General features: G+C 37.8%; 2 protein-coding genes across 2 annotated transcripts in view; both read left to right on the forward strand.

Moving 5' to 3' along the window:
- Positions 1-348, forward strand: part of LOC143767565 (uncharacterized) — a 95,129-nt gene extending 94,781 nt beyond the window's left edge. The window contains exon 42 of the mRNA XM_077255975.1: positions 343-348. Coding sequence (XP_077112090.1) covers positions 343-348 — 6 coding nt within the window. The remainder of the gene's footprint in view (positions 1-342) is intronic.
- A 14-nt stretch (positions 349-362) lies between these two features.
- LOC143767566 (uncharacterized) overlaps positions 363-17,661 on the forward strand; it is a gene marked incomplete at its 5' end in the record, with an annotated part of 125,550 nt that continues 108,251 nt past the window's right edge. The window contains 9 exons of the mRNA XM_077255976.1: positions 363-690; positions 2,347-2,658; positions 4,309-4,626; positions 6,279-6,508; positions 8,263-8,563; positions 10,220-10,441; positions 12,175-12,498; positions 14,155-14,466; positions 16,117-16,434. Coding sequence (XP_077112091.1) covers positions 363-690; positions 2,347-2,658; positions 4,309-4,626; positions 6,279-6,508; positions 8,263-8,563; positions 10,220-10,441; positions 12,175-12,498; positions 14,155-14,466; positions 16,117-16,434 — 2,665 coding nt within the window. The remainder of the gene's footprint in view (positions 691-2,346; positions 2,659-4,308; positions 4,627-6,278; positions 6,509-8,262; positions 8,564-10,219; positions 10,442-12,174; positions 12,499-14,154; positions 14,467-16,116; positions 16,435-17,661) is intronic.

The following is a 17,661-nucleotide window of genomic DNA, read 5'->3' on the forward strand; positions in this document are numbered from 1 at the left end:
TAACATACAGCACCACTATCCTAGCCAAAGTCCTTACAAAAGCATTAGTGGAAACACAATCATTTACTGAACTGTTCACGAGTTTTGCTGACTTTAAGGGAAAATGCACGTAAATCCGAACACAAATTCAAATGAGCTCCTTTCATGCCAAATTTGAGATTGCTGAAAGGTATCCGAATAAATCCACTCATCACTATTTATAAAAATTTGCTTTAACATGTATTTTGGTTTTAAACACTACAAAGGGCTGAATAGGCAGGGTATTTAGTAACAATAATACAAATGCTTTATAGGGGATCTGTCAGGTTCCCTTTAAGATAATTTATAATTCATCGTTTTCAGAAATGACCATTCTCCTTTTTTTAGGTTCAGGTTCAGACTTGTCTATAAGACTGGTAAATGGCAATGGTCAATGTAACGGTCGTGTAGAAATCCTCTATAATGGAGCATGGGGAACTGTGTGTGATGATTATTGGGATATTAATGCTGCACAAGTTGTATGCCGGCAGTTAAATTGTGGCCAAGCTCTTGCATTTAATGGCAGTGCTGCATTTGGCCAAGGACAAGGAGTAATTGTATTGGATGATGTGCAATGCACCGGCAATGAACAACACGTATGGGACTGTCTACACCAACCATTTACAGTGAATAACTGTGGACATAATGAAGATGCTGGAGTCGTCTGCTCAGGTATATTTTCAAAACGATGAAATCTTATACAATCATCTGATATGATATGTTGTTTGCATAGATGTTCAAGTAATCCACATTTTCATATTTTCTACTACTAAGGGTAACTCAAACAATCAATAGTTTTTATAAGAAAATCTTGAAGGACTAGAGGCACTTTGATTCCTACCCTATTAAGTCCAAAATGTTAAGAGGTTTTATGTGCTAGTAGGATGCCATTGTGAGGTCATTGACACATCAATAATAAGATGCTGATGGATTTCTGTTATAGGGTTTTATTCCACATATTAATTATTAATGTAGTGTTTGACTATCCATAACCAATATTTGGCTAATATTAGATTAGGAAATGTGGTCTACTGCCTGCACCAGAAAATTAGCACAAACTATTTAGATTAGGAAATGTGGCCTCCTGCCTCCTGCGTGCAGCACAATAGTAGAGCAGAAGATTTAGTGTGTCTGGAATAAACTGTTGTCAGAAATGATTCAGATTAAAAAATGTAGGCTGGTCTCTGGACCACACTATTAGCTAAAAGGATTTAGATTCTGAAATGTGATGACAAGCCTGCAAGACAGTACTAGCGCAAATAATTTAGATAAAGAAATGGGGCCTCCTTTCTGCACCACAAAATCTTAGCCCAAACAAGTTTGATTAGGAAATGTGACATCCTGCTGGCACCACAATATTAGACCAAAAGATCATGATTGGGAAATGTGGCTTTCTGCCTGCACCACAATATTAGCCCAAACTATTTTCATTAGGAAATCTGGCCTCCTGCCTACACCACAATGTTAGTGCAAATGATTTTGAATAGGAAATGTAGCCTCCTTCCTGCACCACAGTATTAATCCAATTGAATGTGATTAGGAAATGTGGCGCCCTGCCTGCACCACACTATTAGCACAATTGTTTCAGATGATGGAAGGTTGATTTTACACAGGATCCAAAATAGCTGAAGAAACTGACAATAAACTGCATTTCTAACTATCTGAAAACTTGCAGCAGCCACTGTAGCATCCTCTCTGTACTGTTACACTGACAAAATCATGCCACCAAAACAACATATCCCCTTTTTATATGGAGAGGGTCATGTGATTTTGGCAACCAATTACAGAAGCCCTTGTGTCTGGCATTGTAGATGGTATTTGTGCTGTGATTGTCAGCCAGAATCTACACACATTAAGTAAACAAAAAGAGAAAAAATTAAAAGACAAAAACAGTCCGCCATTCCTCTGACCTCTCCACACTAAATCCCTTCATTAAAGACCCCCCCGCCCAACATACAGCACCACTATCCTAGCCAAAGTCCTAACAAAAGCATTAGTGGAAACACAATCATTTACTGAACTGTTCACGAGTTTTGCTGACTTTAAGGGAAAATGCACGTAAATCCGAACACAAATTCAAATGAGCTCCTTTCATGCCAAATTTGAGATTGCTGAAAGGTATCCGAATAAATCCACTCATCACTATTTATAAAAATTTGCTTTAACATGTATTTTGGTTTTAAACACTACAAAGGGCTGAATAGGCAGGGTATTTAGTAACAATAATACAAATGCTTTATAGGGGATCTGTCAGGTTCCCTTTAAGATAATTTATAATTCATCGTTTTCAGAAATGACCATTCTCCTTTTTTTTAGGTTCAGGTTCAGACTTGTCTATAAGACTGGTAAATGGCAATGGTCAATGTAACGGTCGTGTAGAAATCCTCTATAATGGAGCATGGGGAACTGTGTGTGATGATTATTGGGATATTAATGCTGCACAAGTTGTATGCCGGCAGTTAAATTGTGGCCAAGCTCTTGCATTTAATGGCAGTGCTGCATTTGGCCAAGGACAAGGAGTAATTGTATTGGATGATGTGCAATGCACCGGCAATGAACAACACGTATGGGACTGTCTACACCAACCATTTACAGTGAATAACTGTGGACATAATGAAGATGCTGGAGTCGTCTGCTCAGGTATATTTTCAAAATGATGAAATCTTATACAATCATCTGATATGATATGTTGTTTGCATAGATGTTCAAGTAATCCACATTTTCATATTTTCTACTACTAAGGGTAACTCAAACAATCAATAGTTTTTATAAGAAAATCTTGAAGGACTAGAGGCACTTTGATTCCTACCCTATTAAGTCCAAAATGTTAAGAGGTTTTATGTGCTAGTAGGATGCCTTTGTGAGGTCATTGACACATCAATAATAAGATGCTGATGGATTTCTGTTATAGGGTTTTATTCCACATATTAATTATTAATGTAGTGTTTGACTATCCATAACCAATATTTGGCTAATATTAGATTAGGAAATGTGGTCTACTGCCTGCACCAGAAAATTAGCACAAACTATTTAGATTAGGAAATGTGGCCTCCTGCCTCCTGCGTGCAGCACAATAGTAGAGCAGAAGATTTAGTGTGTTTGGAATAAACTGTTGTCAGAAATGATTCAGATTAAAAAATGTAGGCTGGTCTCTGGACCACACTATTAGCTAAAAGGATTTAGATTCTGAAATGTGATGACAAGCCTGCAAGACAGTACTAGCGCAAATAATTTAGATAAAGAAATGGGGCCTCCTTTCTGCACCACAAAATCTTAGCCCAAACAAGTTTAATTAGGAAATGTGACATCCTGCTGGCACCACAATATTAGACCAAAAGATCATGATTGGGAAATGTGGCTTTCTGCCTGCACCACAATATTAGCCCAAACTATTTTCATTAGGAAATCTGGCCTCCTGCCTACACCACAATGTTAGTGCAAATGATTTTGAATAGGAAATGTAGCCTACTTCCTGCACCACAGTATTAATCCAATTGAATGTGATTAGGAAATGTGGCGCCCTGCCTGCACCACACTATTAGCACAATTGTTTCAGATGATGGAAGGTTGATTTTACACAGGATCCAAAATAGCTGAAGAAACTGACAATAAACTGCATTTCTAACTATCTGAAAACTTGCAGCAGCCACTGTAGCATCCTCTCTGTACTGTTACACTGACAAAATCATGCCACCAAAACAACATATCCCCTTTTTATATGGAGAGGGTCATGTGATTTTGGCAACCAATTACAGAAGCCCTTGTGTCTGGCATTGTAGATGGTATTTGTGCTGTGATTGTCAGCCAGAATCTACACACATTAAGTAAACAAAAAGAGAAAAAATTAAAAGACAAAAACAGTCCGCCATTCCTCTGACCTCTCCACACTAAATCCCTTCATTAAAGACCCCCCCGCCCAACATACAGCACCACTATCCTAGCCAAAGTCCTAACAAAAGCATTAGTGGAAACACAATCATTTACTGAACTGTTCACGAGTTTTGCTGACTTTAAGGGAAAATGCACGTAAATCCCAACACAAATTCAAATGAGCTCCTTTCATGCCAAATTTGAGATTGCTGAAAGGTATCCGAATAAATCCACTCATCACTATTTATAAAAATTTGCTTTAACATGTATTTTGGTTTTAAACACTACAAAGGGCTGAATAGGCAGGGTATTTAGTAACAATAATACAAATGCTTTATAGGGGATCTGTCAGGTTCCCTTTAAGATAATTTATAATTCATCGTTTTCAGAAATGACCATTCTCCTTTTTTTTAGGTTCAGGTTCAGACTTGTCTATAAGACTGGTAAATGGCAATGGTCAATGTAACGGTCGTGTAGAAATCCTCTATAATGGAGCATGGGGAACTGTGTGTGATGATTATTGGGATATTAATGCTGCACAAGTTGTATGCCGGCAGTTAAATTGTGGCCAAGCTCTTGCATTTAATGGCAGTGCTGCATTTGGCCAAGGACAAGGAGTAATTGTATTGGATGATGTGCAATGCACCGGCAATGAACAACACGTATGGGACTGTCTACACCAACCATTTACAGTGAATAACTGTGGACATAATGAAGATGCTGGAGTCGTCTGCTCAGGTATATTTTCAAAATGATGAAATCTTATACAATCATCTGATATGATATGTTGTTTGCATAGATGTTCAAGTAATCCACATTTTCATATTTTCTACTACTAAGGGTAACTCAAACAATCAATAGTTTTTATAAGAAAATCTTGAAGGACTAGAGGCACTTTGATTCCTTCCCTATTAAGTCCAAAATGTTAAGAGGTTTTATGTGCTAGTAGGATGCCTTTGTGAGGTCATTGACACATCAATAATAAGATGCTGATGGATTTCTGTTATAGGGTTTTATTCCACATATTAATTATTAATGTAGTGTTTGACTATCCATAACCAATATTTGGCTAATATTAGATTAGGAAATGTGGTCTACTGCCTGCACCAGAAAATTAGCACAAACTATTTAGATTAGGAAATGTGGCCTCCTGCCTCCTGCGTGCAGCACAATAGTAGAGCAGAAGATTTAGTGTGTCTGGAATAAACTGTTGTCAGAAATGATTCAGATTAAAAAATGTAGGCTGGTCTCTGGACCACACTATTAGCTAAAAGGATTTAGATTCTGAAATGTGATGACAAGCCTGCAAGACAGTACTAGCACAAATAATTTAGATAAAGAAATGGGGCCTCCTTTCTGCACCACAAAATCTTAGCCCAAACAAGTTTGATTAGGAAATGTGACATCCTGCTGGCACCACAATATTAGACCAAAAGATCATGATTGGGAAATGTGGCTTTCTGCCTGCACCACAATATTAGCCCAAACTATTTTCATTAGGAAATCTGGCCTCCTGCCTACACCACAATGTTAGTGCAAATGATTTTGAATAGGAAATGTAGCCTCCTTCCTGCACCACAGTATTAATCCAATTGAATGTGATTAGGAAATGTGGCGCCCTGCCTGCACCACACTATTAGCACAATTGTTTCAGATGATGGAAGGTTGATTTTACACAGGATCCAAAATAGCTGAAGAAACTGACAATAAACTGCATTTCTAACTATCTGAAAACTTGCAGCAGCCACTGTAGCATCCTCTCTGTACTGTTACACTGACAAAATCATGCCGCCAAAACAACATATCCCCTTTTTATATGGAGAGGGTCATGTGATTTTGGCAACCAATTACAGAAGCCCTTGTGTCTGGCATTGTGGATGGTATTTGTGCTGTGATTGTCTGCCAGAATCTACACACATTAAGTTAACAAAAAGAGAAAAAATTAAAAAACAAAAACAGTCTGCCATTCCTCTGACCTCTCCACACTAAATCCCCTCATTAAAGACCCCCCCGCTTAACATACAGCACCACTATCCTAGCCAAAGTCCTTACAAAAGCATTAGTGGAAACACAATCATTTACTGAACTGTTCACGAGTTTTGCTGACTTTAAGGGAAAATGCACGAAAAAATCCGAACACAAATTCAAATGAGCTCCTTTCATGCCAAATTTGAGATTGCTGAAAGGTATCCGAATAAATCCACTCATCACTATTTATAAAAATTTGCTTTAACATGTATTTTGGTTTTAAACACTACAAAGTGCTGAATAGGCAGGGTATTTAGTAACAATAATACAAATGCTTTATAGGGGATCTGTCAGGTTCCCTTTAAGATAATTTATAATTCATCGTTTTCAGAAATGACCATTCTCCTTTTTTTTAGGTTCAGGTTCAGACTTGTCTATAAGACTGGTAAATGGCAATGGTCAATGTAACGGTCGTGTAGAAATCCTCTATAATGGAGCATGGGGAACTGTGTGTGATGATTATTGGGATATTAATGCTGCACAAGTTGTATGCCGGCAGTTAAATTGTGGCCAAGCTCTTGCATTTAATGGCAGTGCTGCATTTGGCCAAGGACAAGGAGTAATTGTATTGGATGATGTGCAATGCACCGGCAATGAACAACACGTATGGGACTGTCTACACCAACCATTTACAGTGAATAACTGTGGACATAATGAAGATGCTGGAGTCGTCTGCTCAGGTATATTTTCAAAATGATGAAATCTTATACAATCATCTGATATGATATGTTGTTTGCATAGATGTTCAAGTAATCCACATTTTCATATTTTCTACTACTAAGGGTAACTCAAACAATCAATAGTTTTTATAAGAAAATCTTGAAGGACTAGAGGCACTTTGATTCCTTCCCTATTAAGTCCAAAATGTTAAGAGGTTTTATGTGCTAGTAGGATGCCTTTGTGAGGTCATTGACACATCAATAATAGGATGCTGATGGATTTCTGTTATAGGGTTTTATTCCACATATTAATTATTAATGTAGTGTTTGACTATCCATAACCAATATTTGGCTAATATTAGATTAGGAAATGTGGTCTACTGCCTGCACCAGAAAATTAGCACAAACTATTTAGATTAGGAAATGTGGCCTCCTGCCTCCTGCGTGCAGCACAATAGTAGAGCAGAAGATTTAGTTTGTCTGGAATAAACTGTTGTCAGAAATGATTCAGATTAAAAAATGTAGGCTGGTCTCTGGACCACACTATTAGCTAAAAGGATTTAGATTCTGAAATGTGATGACAAGCCTGCAAGACAGTACTAGCACAAATAATTTAGATAAAGAAATGGGGCCTCCTTTCTGCACCACAAAATCTTAGCCCAAACAAGTTTGATTAGGAAATGTGACATCCTGCTGGCACCACAATATTAGACCAAAAGATCATGATTGGGAAATGTGGCTTTCTGCCTGCACCACAATATTAGCCCAAACTATTTTCATTAGGAAATCTGGCCTCCTGCCTACACCACAATGTTAGTGCAAATGATTTTGAATAGGAAATGTAGCCTCCTTCCTGCACCACAGTATTAATCCAATTGAATGGGATTAGGAAATGTGGCGCCCTGCCTGCACCACACTATTAGCACAATTGTTTCAGATGATGGAAGGTTGATTTTACACAGGATCCAAAATAGCTGAAGAAACTGACAATAAACTGCATTTCTAACTATCTGAAAACTTGCAGCAGCCACTGTAGCATCCTCTCTGTACTGTTACACTGACAAAATCATGCCACCAAAACAACATATCCCCTTTTTATATGGAGAGGGTCATGTGATTTTGGCAACCAATTACAGAAGCCCTTGTGTCTGGCATTGTGGATGGTATTTGTGCTGTGATTGTCTGCCAGAATCTACACACATTAAGTTAACAAAAAGAGAAAAAATTAAAAAACAAAAACAGTCTGCCATTCCTCTGACCTCTCCACACTAAAACCCCTCATTAAAGACCCCCCCGCTCAACATACAGCACCACTATCCTAGCCAAAGTCCTAACAAAAGCATTAGTGGAAACACAATCATTTACTGAACTGTTCACGAGTTTTGCTGACTTTAAGGGAAAATGCACGTAAATCCGAACACAAATTCAAATGAGCTCCTTTCATGCCAAATTTGAGATTGCTGAAAGGTATCCGAATAAATCCACTCACACTATTTATAAAAATTTGCTTTAACATGTATTTTGGTTTTAAACACTACAAAGGGCTGAATAGGCAGAGTATTTAGTAACAATAATACAAATGCTTTATAGGGGATCTGTCAGGTTCCCTTTAAGATAATTTATAATTCATCGTTTTCAGAAATGACCATTCTCCTTTTTTTTAGGTTCAGGTTCAGACTTGTCTATAAGACTGGTAAATGGCAATGGTCAATGTAACGGTCGTGTAGAAATCCTCTATAATGGAGCATGGGGAACTGTGTGTGATGATTATTGGGATATTAATGCTGCACAAGTTGTATGCCGGCAGTTAAATTGTGGCCAAGCTCTTGCATTAATTGGCAGTGCTGCATTTGGCCAAGGACAAGGAGTAATTGTATTGGATGATGTGCAATGCACCGGCAATGAACAACACGTATGGGACTGTCTACACCAACCATTTACAGTGAATAACTGTGGACATAATGAAGATGCTGGAGTCGTCTGCTCAGGTATATTTTCAAAATGATGAAATCTTATACAATCATCTGATATGATATGTTGTTTGCATAGATGTTCAAGTAATCCACATTTTCATATTTTCTACTACTAAGGGTAACTCAAACAATCAATAGTTTTTATAAGAAAATCATGAAGGACTAGAGGCACTTTGATTCCTTCCCTATTAAGTCCAAAATGTTAAGAGGTTTTATGTGCTAGTAGGATGCCTTTGTGAGGTCATTGACACATCAATAATAAGATGCTGATGGATTTCTGTTATAGGGTTTTATTCCACATATTAATTATTAATGTAGTGTTTGACTATCCATAACCAATATTTGGCTAATATTAGATTAGGAAATGTGGTCTACTGCCTGCACCAGAAAATTAGCACAAACTATTTAGATTAGGAAATGTGGCCTCCTGCCTCCTGCGTGCAGCACAATAGTAGAGCAGAAGATTTAGTGTGTCTGGAATAAACTGTTGTCAGAAATGATTCAGATTAAAAAATGTAGGCTGGTCTCTGGACCACACTATTAGCTAAAAGGATTTATATTCTGAAATGTGATGACAAGCCTGCAAGACAGTACTAGCGCAAATAATTTAGATAAAGAAATGGGGCCTCCTTTCTGCACCACAAAATCTTAGCCCAAACAAGTTTGATTAGGAAATGTGACATCCTGCTGGCACCACAATATTAGACCAAAAGATCATGATTGGGAAATGTGGCTTTCTGCCTGCACCACAATATTAGCTCAAACTATTTTCATTAGGAAATCTGGCCTCCTGCCTACACCACAATGTTAGTGCAAATGATTTTGAATAGGAAATGTAGCCTCCTTCCTGCACCACAGTATTAATCCAATTGAATGGGATTAGGAAATGTGGCGCCCTGCCTGCACCACACTATTAGCACAATTGTTTCAGATGATGGAAGGTTGATTTTACACAGGATCCAAAATAGCTGAAGAAACTGACAATAAACTGCATTTCTAACTATCTGAAAACTTGCATCAGCCACTGTAGCATCCTCTCTGTACTGTTACACTGACAAAATCATGCCACCAAAACAACATATCCCCTTTTTATATGGAGAGGGTCATGTGATTTTGGCAACCAATTACAGAAGCCCTTGTGTCTGGCATTGTGGATGGTATTTGTGCTGTGATTGTCTGCCAGAATCTACACACATTAAGTTAACAAAAAAAGAAAAAATTAAAAAACAAAAACAGTCTGCCATTCCTCTGACCTCTCCACACTAAATCCCCTCATTAAAGACCCCCCCACTCAACATACAGCACCACTATCCTAGCCAAAGTCCTAACAAAAGCATTAGTGGAAACACAATCTTTTACTGAACTGTTCACGAGTTTTGCTGACTTTAAGGGAAAATGCACGTAAATCCGAACACAAATTCAAATGAGCTCCTTTCATGCCAAATTTGAGATTGCTGAAAGGTATCCGAATAAATCCACTCATCACTATTCATAAAAATTTGCTTTAACCTGTATTTTGGTTTTAAACACTACAAAGGGCTGAATAGGCAGGGTATTTAGTAACAATAATACAAATGCTTTATAGGGGATCTGTCAGGTTCCCTTTAAGATAATTTATAATTCATCGTTTTCAGAAATGACCATTTTCCTTTTTTTTAGGTTCAGGTTCAGACTTGTCTATAAGACTGGTAAATGGCAATGGTCAATGTAACGGTCGTGTAGAAATCCTCTATAATGGAGCATGGGGAACTGTGTGTGATGATTATTGGGATATTAATGCTGCACAAGTTGTATGCCGGCAGTTAAATTGTGGCCAAGCTCTTGCATTTAATGGCAGTGCTGCATTTGGCCAAGGACAAGGAGTAATTGTATTGGATGATGTGCAATGCACCGGCAATGAACAACACGTATGGGACTGTCTACACCAACCATTTACAGTGAATAACTGTGGACATAATGAAGATGCTGGAGTCGTCTGCTCAGGTATATTTTCAAAATGATGAAATCTTATACAATCATCTGATATGATATGTTGTTTGCATAGATGTTCAAGTAATCCACATTTTCATATTTTCTACTACTAAGGGTAACTCAAACAATCAATAGTTTTTATAAGAAAATCTTGAAGGACTAGAGGCACTTTGATTCCTTCCCTATTAAGTCCAAAATGTTAAGAGGTTTTATGTGCTAGTAGGATGCCTTTGTGAGGTCATTGACACATCAATAATAGGATGCTGATGGATTTCTGTTATAGGGTTTTATTCCACATATTAATTATTAATGTAGTGTTTGACTATCCATAACCAATATTTGGCTAATATTAGATTAGGAAATTTGGTCTACTGCCTGCACCAGAAAATTAGCACAAACTATTTAGATTAGGAAATGTGGCCTCCTGCCTCCTGCGTGCAGCACAATAGTAGAGCAGAAGATTTAGTTTGTCTGGAATAAACTGTTGTCAGAAATGATTCAGATTAAAAAATGTAGGCTGGTCTCTGGACCACACTATTAGCTAAAAGGATTTAGATTCTGAAATGTGATGACAAGCCTGCAAGACAGTACTAGCACAAATAATTTAGATAAAGAAATGGGGCCTCCTTTCTGCACCACAAAATCTTAGCCCAAACAAGTTTGATTAGGAAATGTGACATCCTGCTGGCACCACAATATTAGACCAAAAGATCATGATTGGGAAATGTGGCTTTCTGCCTGCACCACAATATTAGCCCAAACTATTTTCATTAGGAAATCTGGCCTCCTGCCTACACCACAATGTTAGTGCAAATGATTTTGAATAGGAAATGTAGCCTCCTTCCTGCACCACAGTATTAATCCAATTGAATGGGATTAGGAAATGTGGCGCCCTGCCTGCACCACACTATTAGCACAATTGTTTCAGATGATGGAAGGTTGATTTTACACAGGATCCAAAATAGCTGAAGAAACTGACAATAAACTGCATTTCTAACTATCTGAAAACTTGCAGCAGCCACTGTAGCATCCTCTCTGTACTGTTACACTGACAAAATCATGCCACCAAAACAACATATCCCCTTTTTATATGGAGAGGGTCATGTGATTTTGGCAACCAATTACAGAAGCCCTTGTGTCTGGCATTGTGGATGGTATTTGTGCTGTGATTGTCTGCCAGAATCTACACACATTAAGTTAACAAAAAGAGAAAAAATTAAAAAACAAAAACAGTCTGCCATTCCTCTGACCTCTCCACACTAAAACCCCTCATTAAAGACCCCCCCGCTCAACATACAGCACCACTATCCTAGCCAAAGTCCTAACAAAAGCATTAGTGGAAACACAATCATTTACTGAACTGTTCACGAGTTTTGCTGACTTTAAGGGAAAATGCACGTAAATCCGAACACAAATTCAAATGAGCTCCTTTCATGCCAAATTTGAGATTGCTGAAAGGTATCCGAATAAATCCACTCACACTATTTATAAAAATTTGCTTTAACATGTATTTTGGTTTTAAACACTACAAAGGGCTGAATAGGCAGAGTATTTAGTAACAATAATACAAATGCTTTATAGGGGATCTGTCAGGTTCCCTTTAAGATAATTTATAATTCATCGTTTTCAGAAATGACCATTCTCCTTTTTTTTAGGTTCAGGTTCAGACTTGTCTATAAGACTGGTAAATGGCAATGGTCAATGTAACGGTCGTGTAGAAATCCTCTATAATGGAGCATGGGGAACTGTGTGTGATGATTATTGGGATATTAATGCTGCACAAGTTGTATGCCGGCAGTTAAATTGTGGCCAAGCTCTTGCATTAATTGGCAGTGCTGCATTTGGCCAAGGACAAGGAGTAATTGTATTGGATGATGTGCAATGCACCGGCAATGAACAACACGTATGGGACTGTCTACACCAACCATTTACAGTGAATAACTGTGGACATAATGAAGATGCTGGAGTCGTCTGCTCAGGTATATTTTCAAAATGATGAAATCTTATACAATCATCTGATATGATATGTTGTTTGCATAGATGTTCAAGTAATCCACATTTTCATATTTTCTACTACTAAGGGTAACTCAAACAATCAATAGTTTTTATAAGAAAATCATGAAGGACTAGAGGCACTTTGATTCCTTCCCTATTAAGTCCAAAATGTTAAGAGGTTTTATGTGCTAGTAGGATGCCTTTGTGAGGTCATTGACACATCAATAATAAGATGCTGATGGATTTCTGTTATAGGGTTTTATTCCACATATTAATTATTAATGTAGTGTTTGACTATCCATAACCAATATTTGGCTAATATTAGATTAGGAAATGTGGTCTACTGCCTGCACCAGAAAATTAGCACAAACTATTTAGATTAGGAAATGTGGCCTCCTGCCTCCTGCGTGCAGCACAATAGTAGAGCAGAAGATTTAGTGTGTCTGGAATAAACTGTTGTCAGAAATGATTCAGATTAAAAAATGTAGGCTGGTCTCTGGACCACACTATTAGCTAAAAGGATTTATATTCTGAAATGTGATGACAAGCCTGCAAGACAGTACTAGCGCAAATAATTTAGATAAAGAAATGGGGCCTCCTTTCTGCACCACAAAATCTTAGCCCAAACAAGTTTGATTAGGAAATGTGACATCCTGCTGGCACCACAATATTAGACCAAAAGATCATGATTGGGAAATGTGGCTTTCTGCCTGCACCACAATATTAGCTCAAACTATTTTCATTAGGAAATCTGGCCTCCTGCCTACACCACAATGTTAGTGCAAATGATTTTGAATAGGAAATGTAGCCTCCTTCCTGCACCACAGTATTAATCCAATTGAATGGGATTAGGAAATGTGGCGCCCTGCCTGCACCACACTATTAGCACAATTGTTTCAGATGATGGAAGGTTGATTTTACACAGGATCCAAAATAGCTGAAGAAACTGACAATAAACTGCATTTCTAACTATCTGAAAACTTGCATCAGCCACTGTAGCATCCTCTCTGTACTGTTACACTGACAAAATCATGCCACCAAAACAACATATCCCCTTTTTATATGGAGAGGGTCATGTGATTTTGGCAACCAATTACAGAAGCCCTTGTGTCTGGCATTGTGGATGGTATTTGTGCTGTGATTGTCTGCCAGAATCTACACACATTAAGTTAACAAAAAAAGAAAAAATTAAAAAACAAAAACAGTCTGCCATTCCTCTGACCTCTCCACACTAAATCCCCTCATTAAAGACCCCCCCACTCAACATACAGCACCACTATCCTAGCCAAAGTCCTAACAAAAGCATTAGTGGAAACACAATCTTTTACTGAACTGTTCACGAGTTTTGCTGACTTTAAGGGAAAATGCACGTAAATCCGAACACAAATTCAAATGAGCTCCTTTCATGCCAAATTTGAGATTGCTGAAAGGTATCCAAATAAATCCACTCATCACTATTCATAAAAATTTGCTTTAACCTGTATTTTGGTTTTAAACACTACAAAGGGCTGAATAGGCAGGGTATTTAGTAACAATAATACAAATGCTTTATAGGGGATCTGTCAGGTTCCCTTTAAGATAATTTATAATTCATCGTTTTCAGAAATGACCATTTTCCTTTTTTTTAGGTTCAGGTTCAGACTTGTCTATAAGACTGGTAAATGGCAATGGTCAATGTAACGGTCGTGTAGAAATCCTCTATAATGGAGCATGGGGAACTGTGTGTGATGATTATTGGGATATTTATGCTGCACAAGTTGTATGCCGGCAGTTAAATTGTGGCCAAGCTCTTGCATTTAATGGCAGTGCTGCATTTGGCCAAGGACAAGGAGTAATTGTATTAGATGATGTGCAATGCACCGGCAATGAACAACACGTATGGGACTGTCTACACCAACCATTTACAGTGAATAACTGTGGACATAATGAAGATGCTGGAGTTGTCTGCTCAGGTATATTTTCAAAATGATGAAATCTTATACAATCATCTGATATGATATGTTGTTTGCATAGATGTTCAAGTAATCCACATTTTCATATTTTCTACTACTAAGGGTAACTCAAACAATCAATAGTTTTTATAAGAAAATCTTGAAGGACTAGAGGCACTTTGGTTCCTTCCCTATTAAGTCCAAAATGTTAAGAGGTTTTATGTGCTAGTAGGATGCCTTTGTGAGGTCATTGACACATCAATAATAAGATGCTGATGGATTTCTGTTATAGGGTTTTATTCCACATATTAATTATTAATGTAGTATTTGACTATCCATAACCAATATTTGGCTAATATTAGATTAGGAAATGTGGTCTACTGCCTGCACCAGAAAATTAGCACAAACTATTTAGATTAGGAAATGTGGCCTCCTGCCTCCTGCGTGCAGCACAATAGTAGAGCAGAAGATTTAGTGTGTCTGGAATAAACTGTTGTCAGAAATGATTCAGATTAAAAAATGTAGGCTGGTCTCTGGACCACACTATTAGCTAAAAGGATTTAGATTCTGAAATGTGATGACAAGCCTGCAAGACAGTACTAGCACAAATAATTTAGATAAAGAAATGGGGCCTCCTTTCTGCACCACAAAATCTTAGCCCAAACAAGTTTGATTAGGAAATGTGACATCCTGCTGGCACCACAATATTAGACCAAAAGATCATGATTGGGAAATGTGGCTTTCTGCCTGCACCACAATATTAGCCCAAACTATTTTCATTAGGAAATCTGGCCTCCTGCCTACACCACAATGTTAGTGCAAATGATTTTGAATAGGAAATGTAGCCTCCTTCCTGCACCACAGTATTAATCCAATTGAATGTGATTAGGAAATGTGGCGCCCTGCCTGCACCACACTATTAGCAGAATTGTTTCAGATGATGGAAGGTTGATTTTACACAGGATCCAAAATAGCTGAAGAAACTGACAATAAACTGCATTTCTAACTATCTGAAAACTTGCAGCAGCCACTGTAGCATCCTCTCTGTACTGTTACACTGACAAAATCATGCCACCAAAACAACATATCCCCTTTTTATATGGAGAGGGTCATGTGATTTTGGCAACCAATTACAGAAGCCCTTGTGTCTGGCATTGTGGATGGTATTTGTGCTGTGATTGTCTGCCAGAATCTACACACATTAAGTTAACAAAAAAAGAAAAAATTAAAAAACAAAAACAGTCTGCCATTCCTCTGACCTCTCCACACTAAATCCCCTCATTAAAGACCCCCCCACTCAACATACAGCACCACTATCCTAGCCAAAGTCCTAACAAAAGCATTAGTGGAAACACAATCTTTTACTGAACTGTTCACGAGTTTTGCTGACTTTAAGGGAAAATGCACGTAAATCCGAACACAAATTCAAATGAGCTCCTTTCATGCCAAATTTGAGATTGCTGAAAGGTATCCGAATAAATCCACTCATCACTATTCATAAAAATTTGCTTTAACCTGTATTTTGGTTTTAAACACTACAAAGGGCTGAATAGGCAGGGTATTTAGTAACAATAATACAAATGCTTTATAGGGGATCTGTCAGGTTCCCTTTAAGATAATTTATAATTCATCGTTTTCAGAAATGACCATTTTCCTTTTTTTTAGGTTCAGGTTCAGACTTGTCTATAAGACTGGTAAATGGCAATGGTCAATGTAACGGTCGTGTAGAAATCCTCTATAATGGAGCATGGGGAACTGTGTGTGATGATTATTGGGATATTTATGCTGCACAAGTTGTATGCCGGCAGTTAAATTGTGGCCAAGCTCTTGCATTTAATGGCAGTGCTGCATTTGGCCAAGGACAAGGAGTAATTGTATTAGATGATGTGCAATGCACCGGCAATGAACAACACGTATGGGACTGTCTACACCAACCATTTACAGTGAATAACTGTGGACATAATGAAGATGCTGGAGTTGTCTGCTCAGGTATATTTTCAAAATGATGAAATCTTATACAATCATCTGATATGATATGTTGTTTGCATAGATGTTCAAGTAATCCACATTTTCATATTTTCTACTACTAAGGGTAACTCAAACAATCAATAGTTTTTATAAGAAAATCTTGAAGGACTAGAGGCACTTTGGTTCCTTCCCTATTAAGTCCAAAATGTTAAGAGGTTTTATGTGCTAGTAGGATGCCTTTGTGAGGTCATTGACACATCAATAATAAGATGCTGATGGATTTCTGTTATAGGGTTTTATTCCACATATTAATTATTAATGTAGTATTTGACTATCCATAACCAATATTTGGCTAATATTAGATTAGGAAATGTGGTCTACTGCCTGCACCAGAAAATTAGCACAAACTATTTAGATTAGGAAATGTGGCCTCCTGCCTCCTGCGTGCAGCACAATAGTAGAGCAGAAGATTTAGTGTGTCTGGAATAAACTGTTGTCAGAAATGATTCAGATTAAAAAATGTAGGCTGGTCTCTGGACCACACTATTAGCTAAAAGGATTTAGATTCTGAAATGTGATGACAAGCCTGCAAGACAGTACTAGCACAAATAATTTAGATAAAGAAATGGGGCCTCCTTTCTGCACCACAAAATCTTAGCCCAAACAAGTTTGATTAGGAAATGTGACATCCTGCTGGCACCACAATATTAGACCAAAAGATCATGATTGGGAAATGTGGCTTTCTGCCTGCACCACAATATTAGCCCAAACTATTTTCATTAGGAAATCTGGCCTCCTGCCTACACCACAATGTTAGTGCAAATGATTTTGAATAGGAAATGTAGCCTCCTTCCTGCACCACAGTATTAATCCAATTGAATGTGATTAGGAAATGTGGCGCCCTGCCTGCACCACACTATTAGCAGAATTGTTTCAGATGATGGAAGGTTGATTTTACACAGGATCCAAAATAGCTGAAGAAACTGACAATAAACTGCATTTCTAACTATCTGAAAACTTGCAGCAGCCACTGTAGCATCCTCTCTGTACTGTTACACTGACAAAATCATGCCACCAAAACAACATATCCCCTTTTTATATGGAGAGGGTCATGTGATTTTGGCAACCAATTACAGAAGCCCTTGTGTCTGGCATTGTGGATGGTATTTGTGCTGTGATTGTCTGCCAGAATCTACACACATTAAGTTAACAAAAAAAGAAAAAATTAAAAAACAAAAACAGTCTGCC

This window comes from Ranitomeya variabilis, chromosome 4, assembly GCF_051348905.1.
Source record: "Ranitomeya variabilis isolate aRanVar5 chromosome 4, aRanVar5.hap1, whole genome shotgun sequence".
Classification (NCBI taxonomy): domain Eukaryota; kingdom Metazoa; phylum Chordata; class Amphibia; order Anura; family Dendrobatidae; genus Ranitomeya; species Ranitomeya variabilis.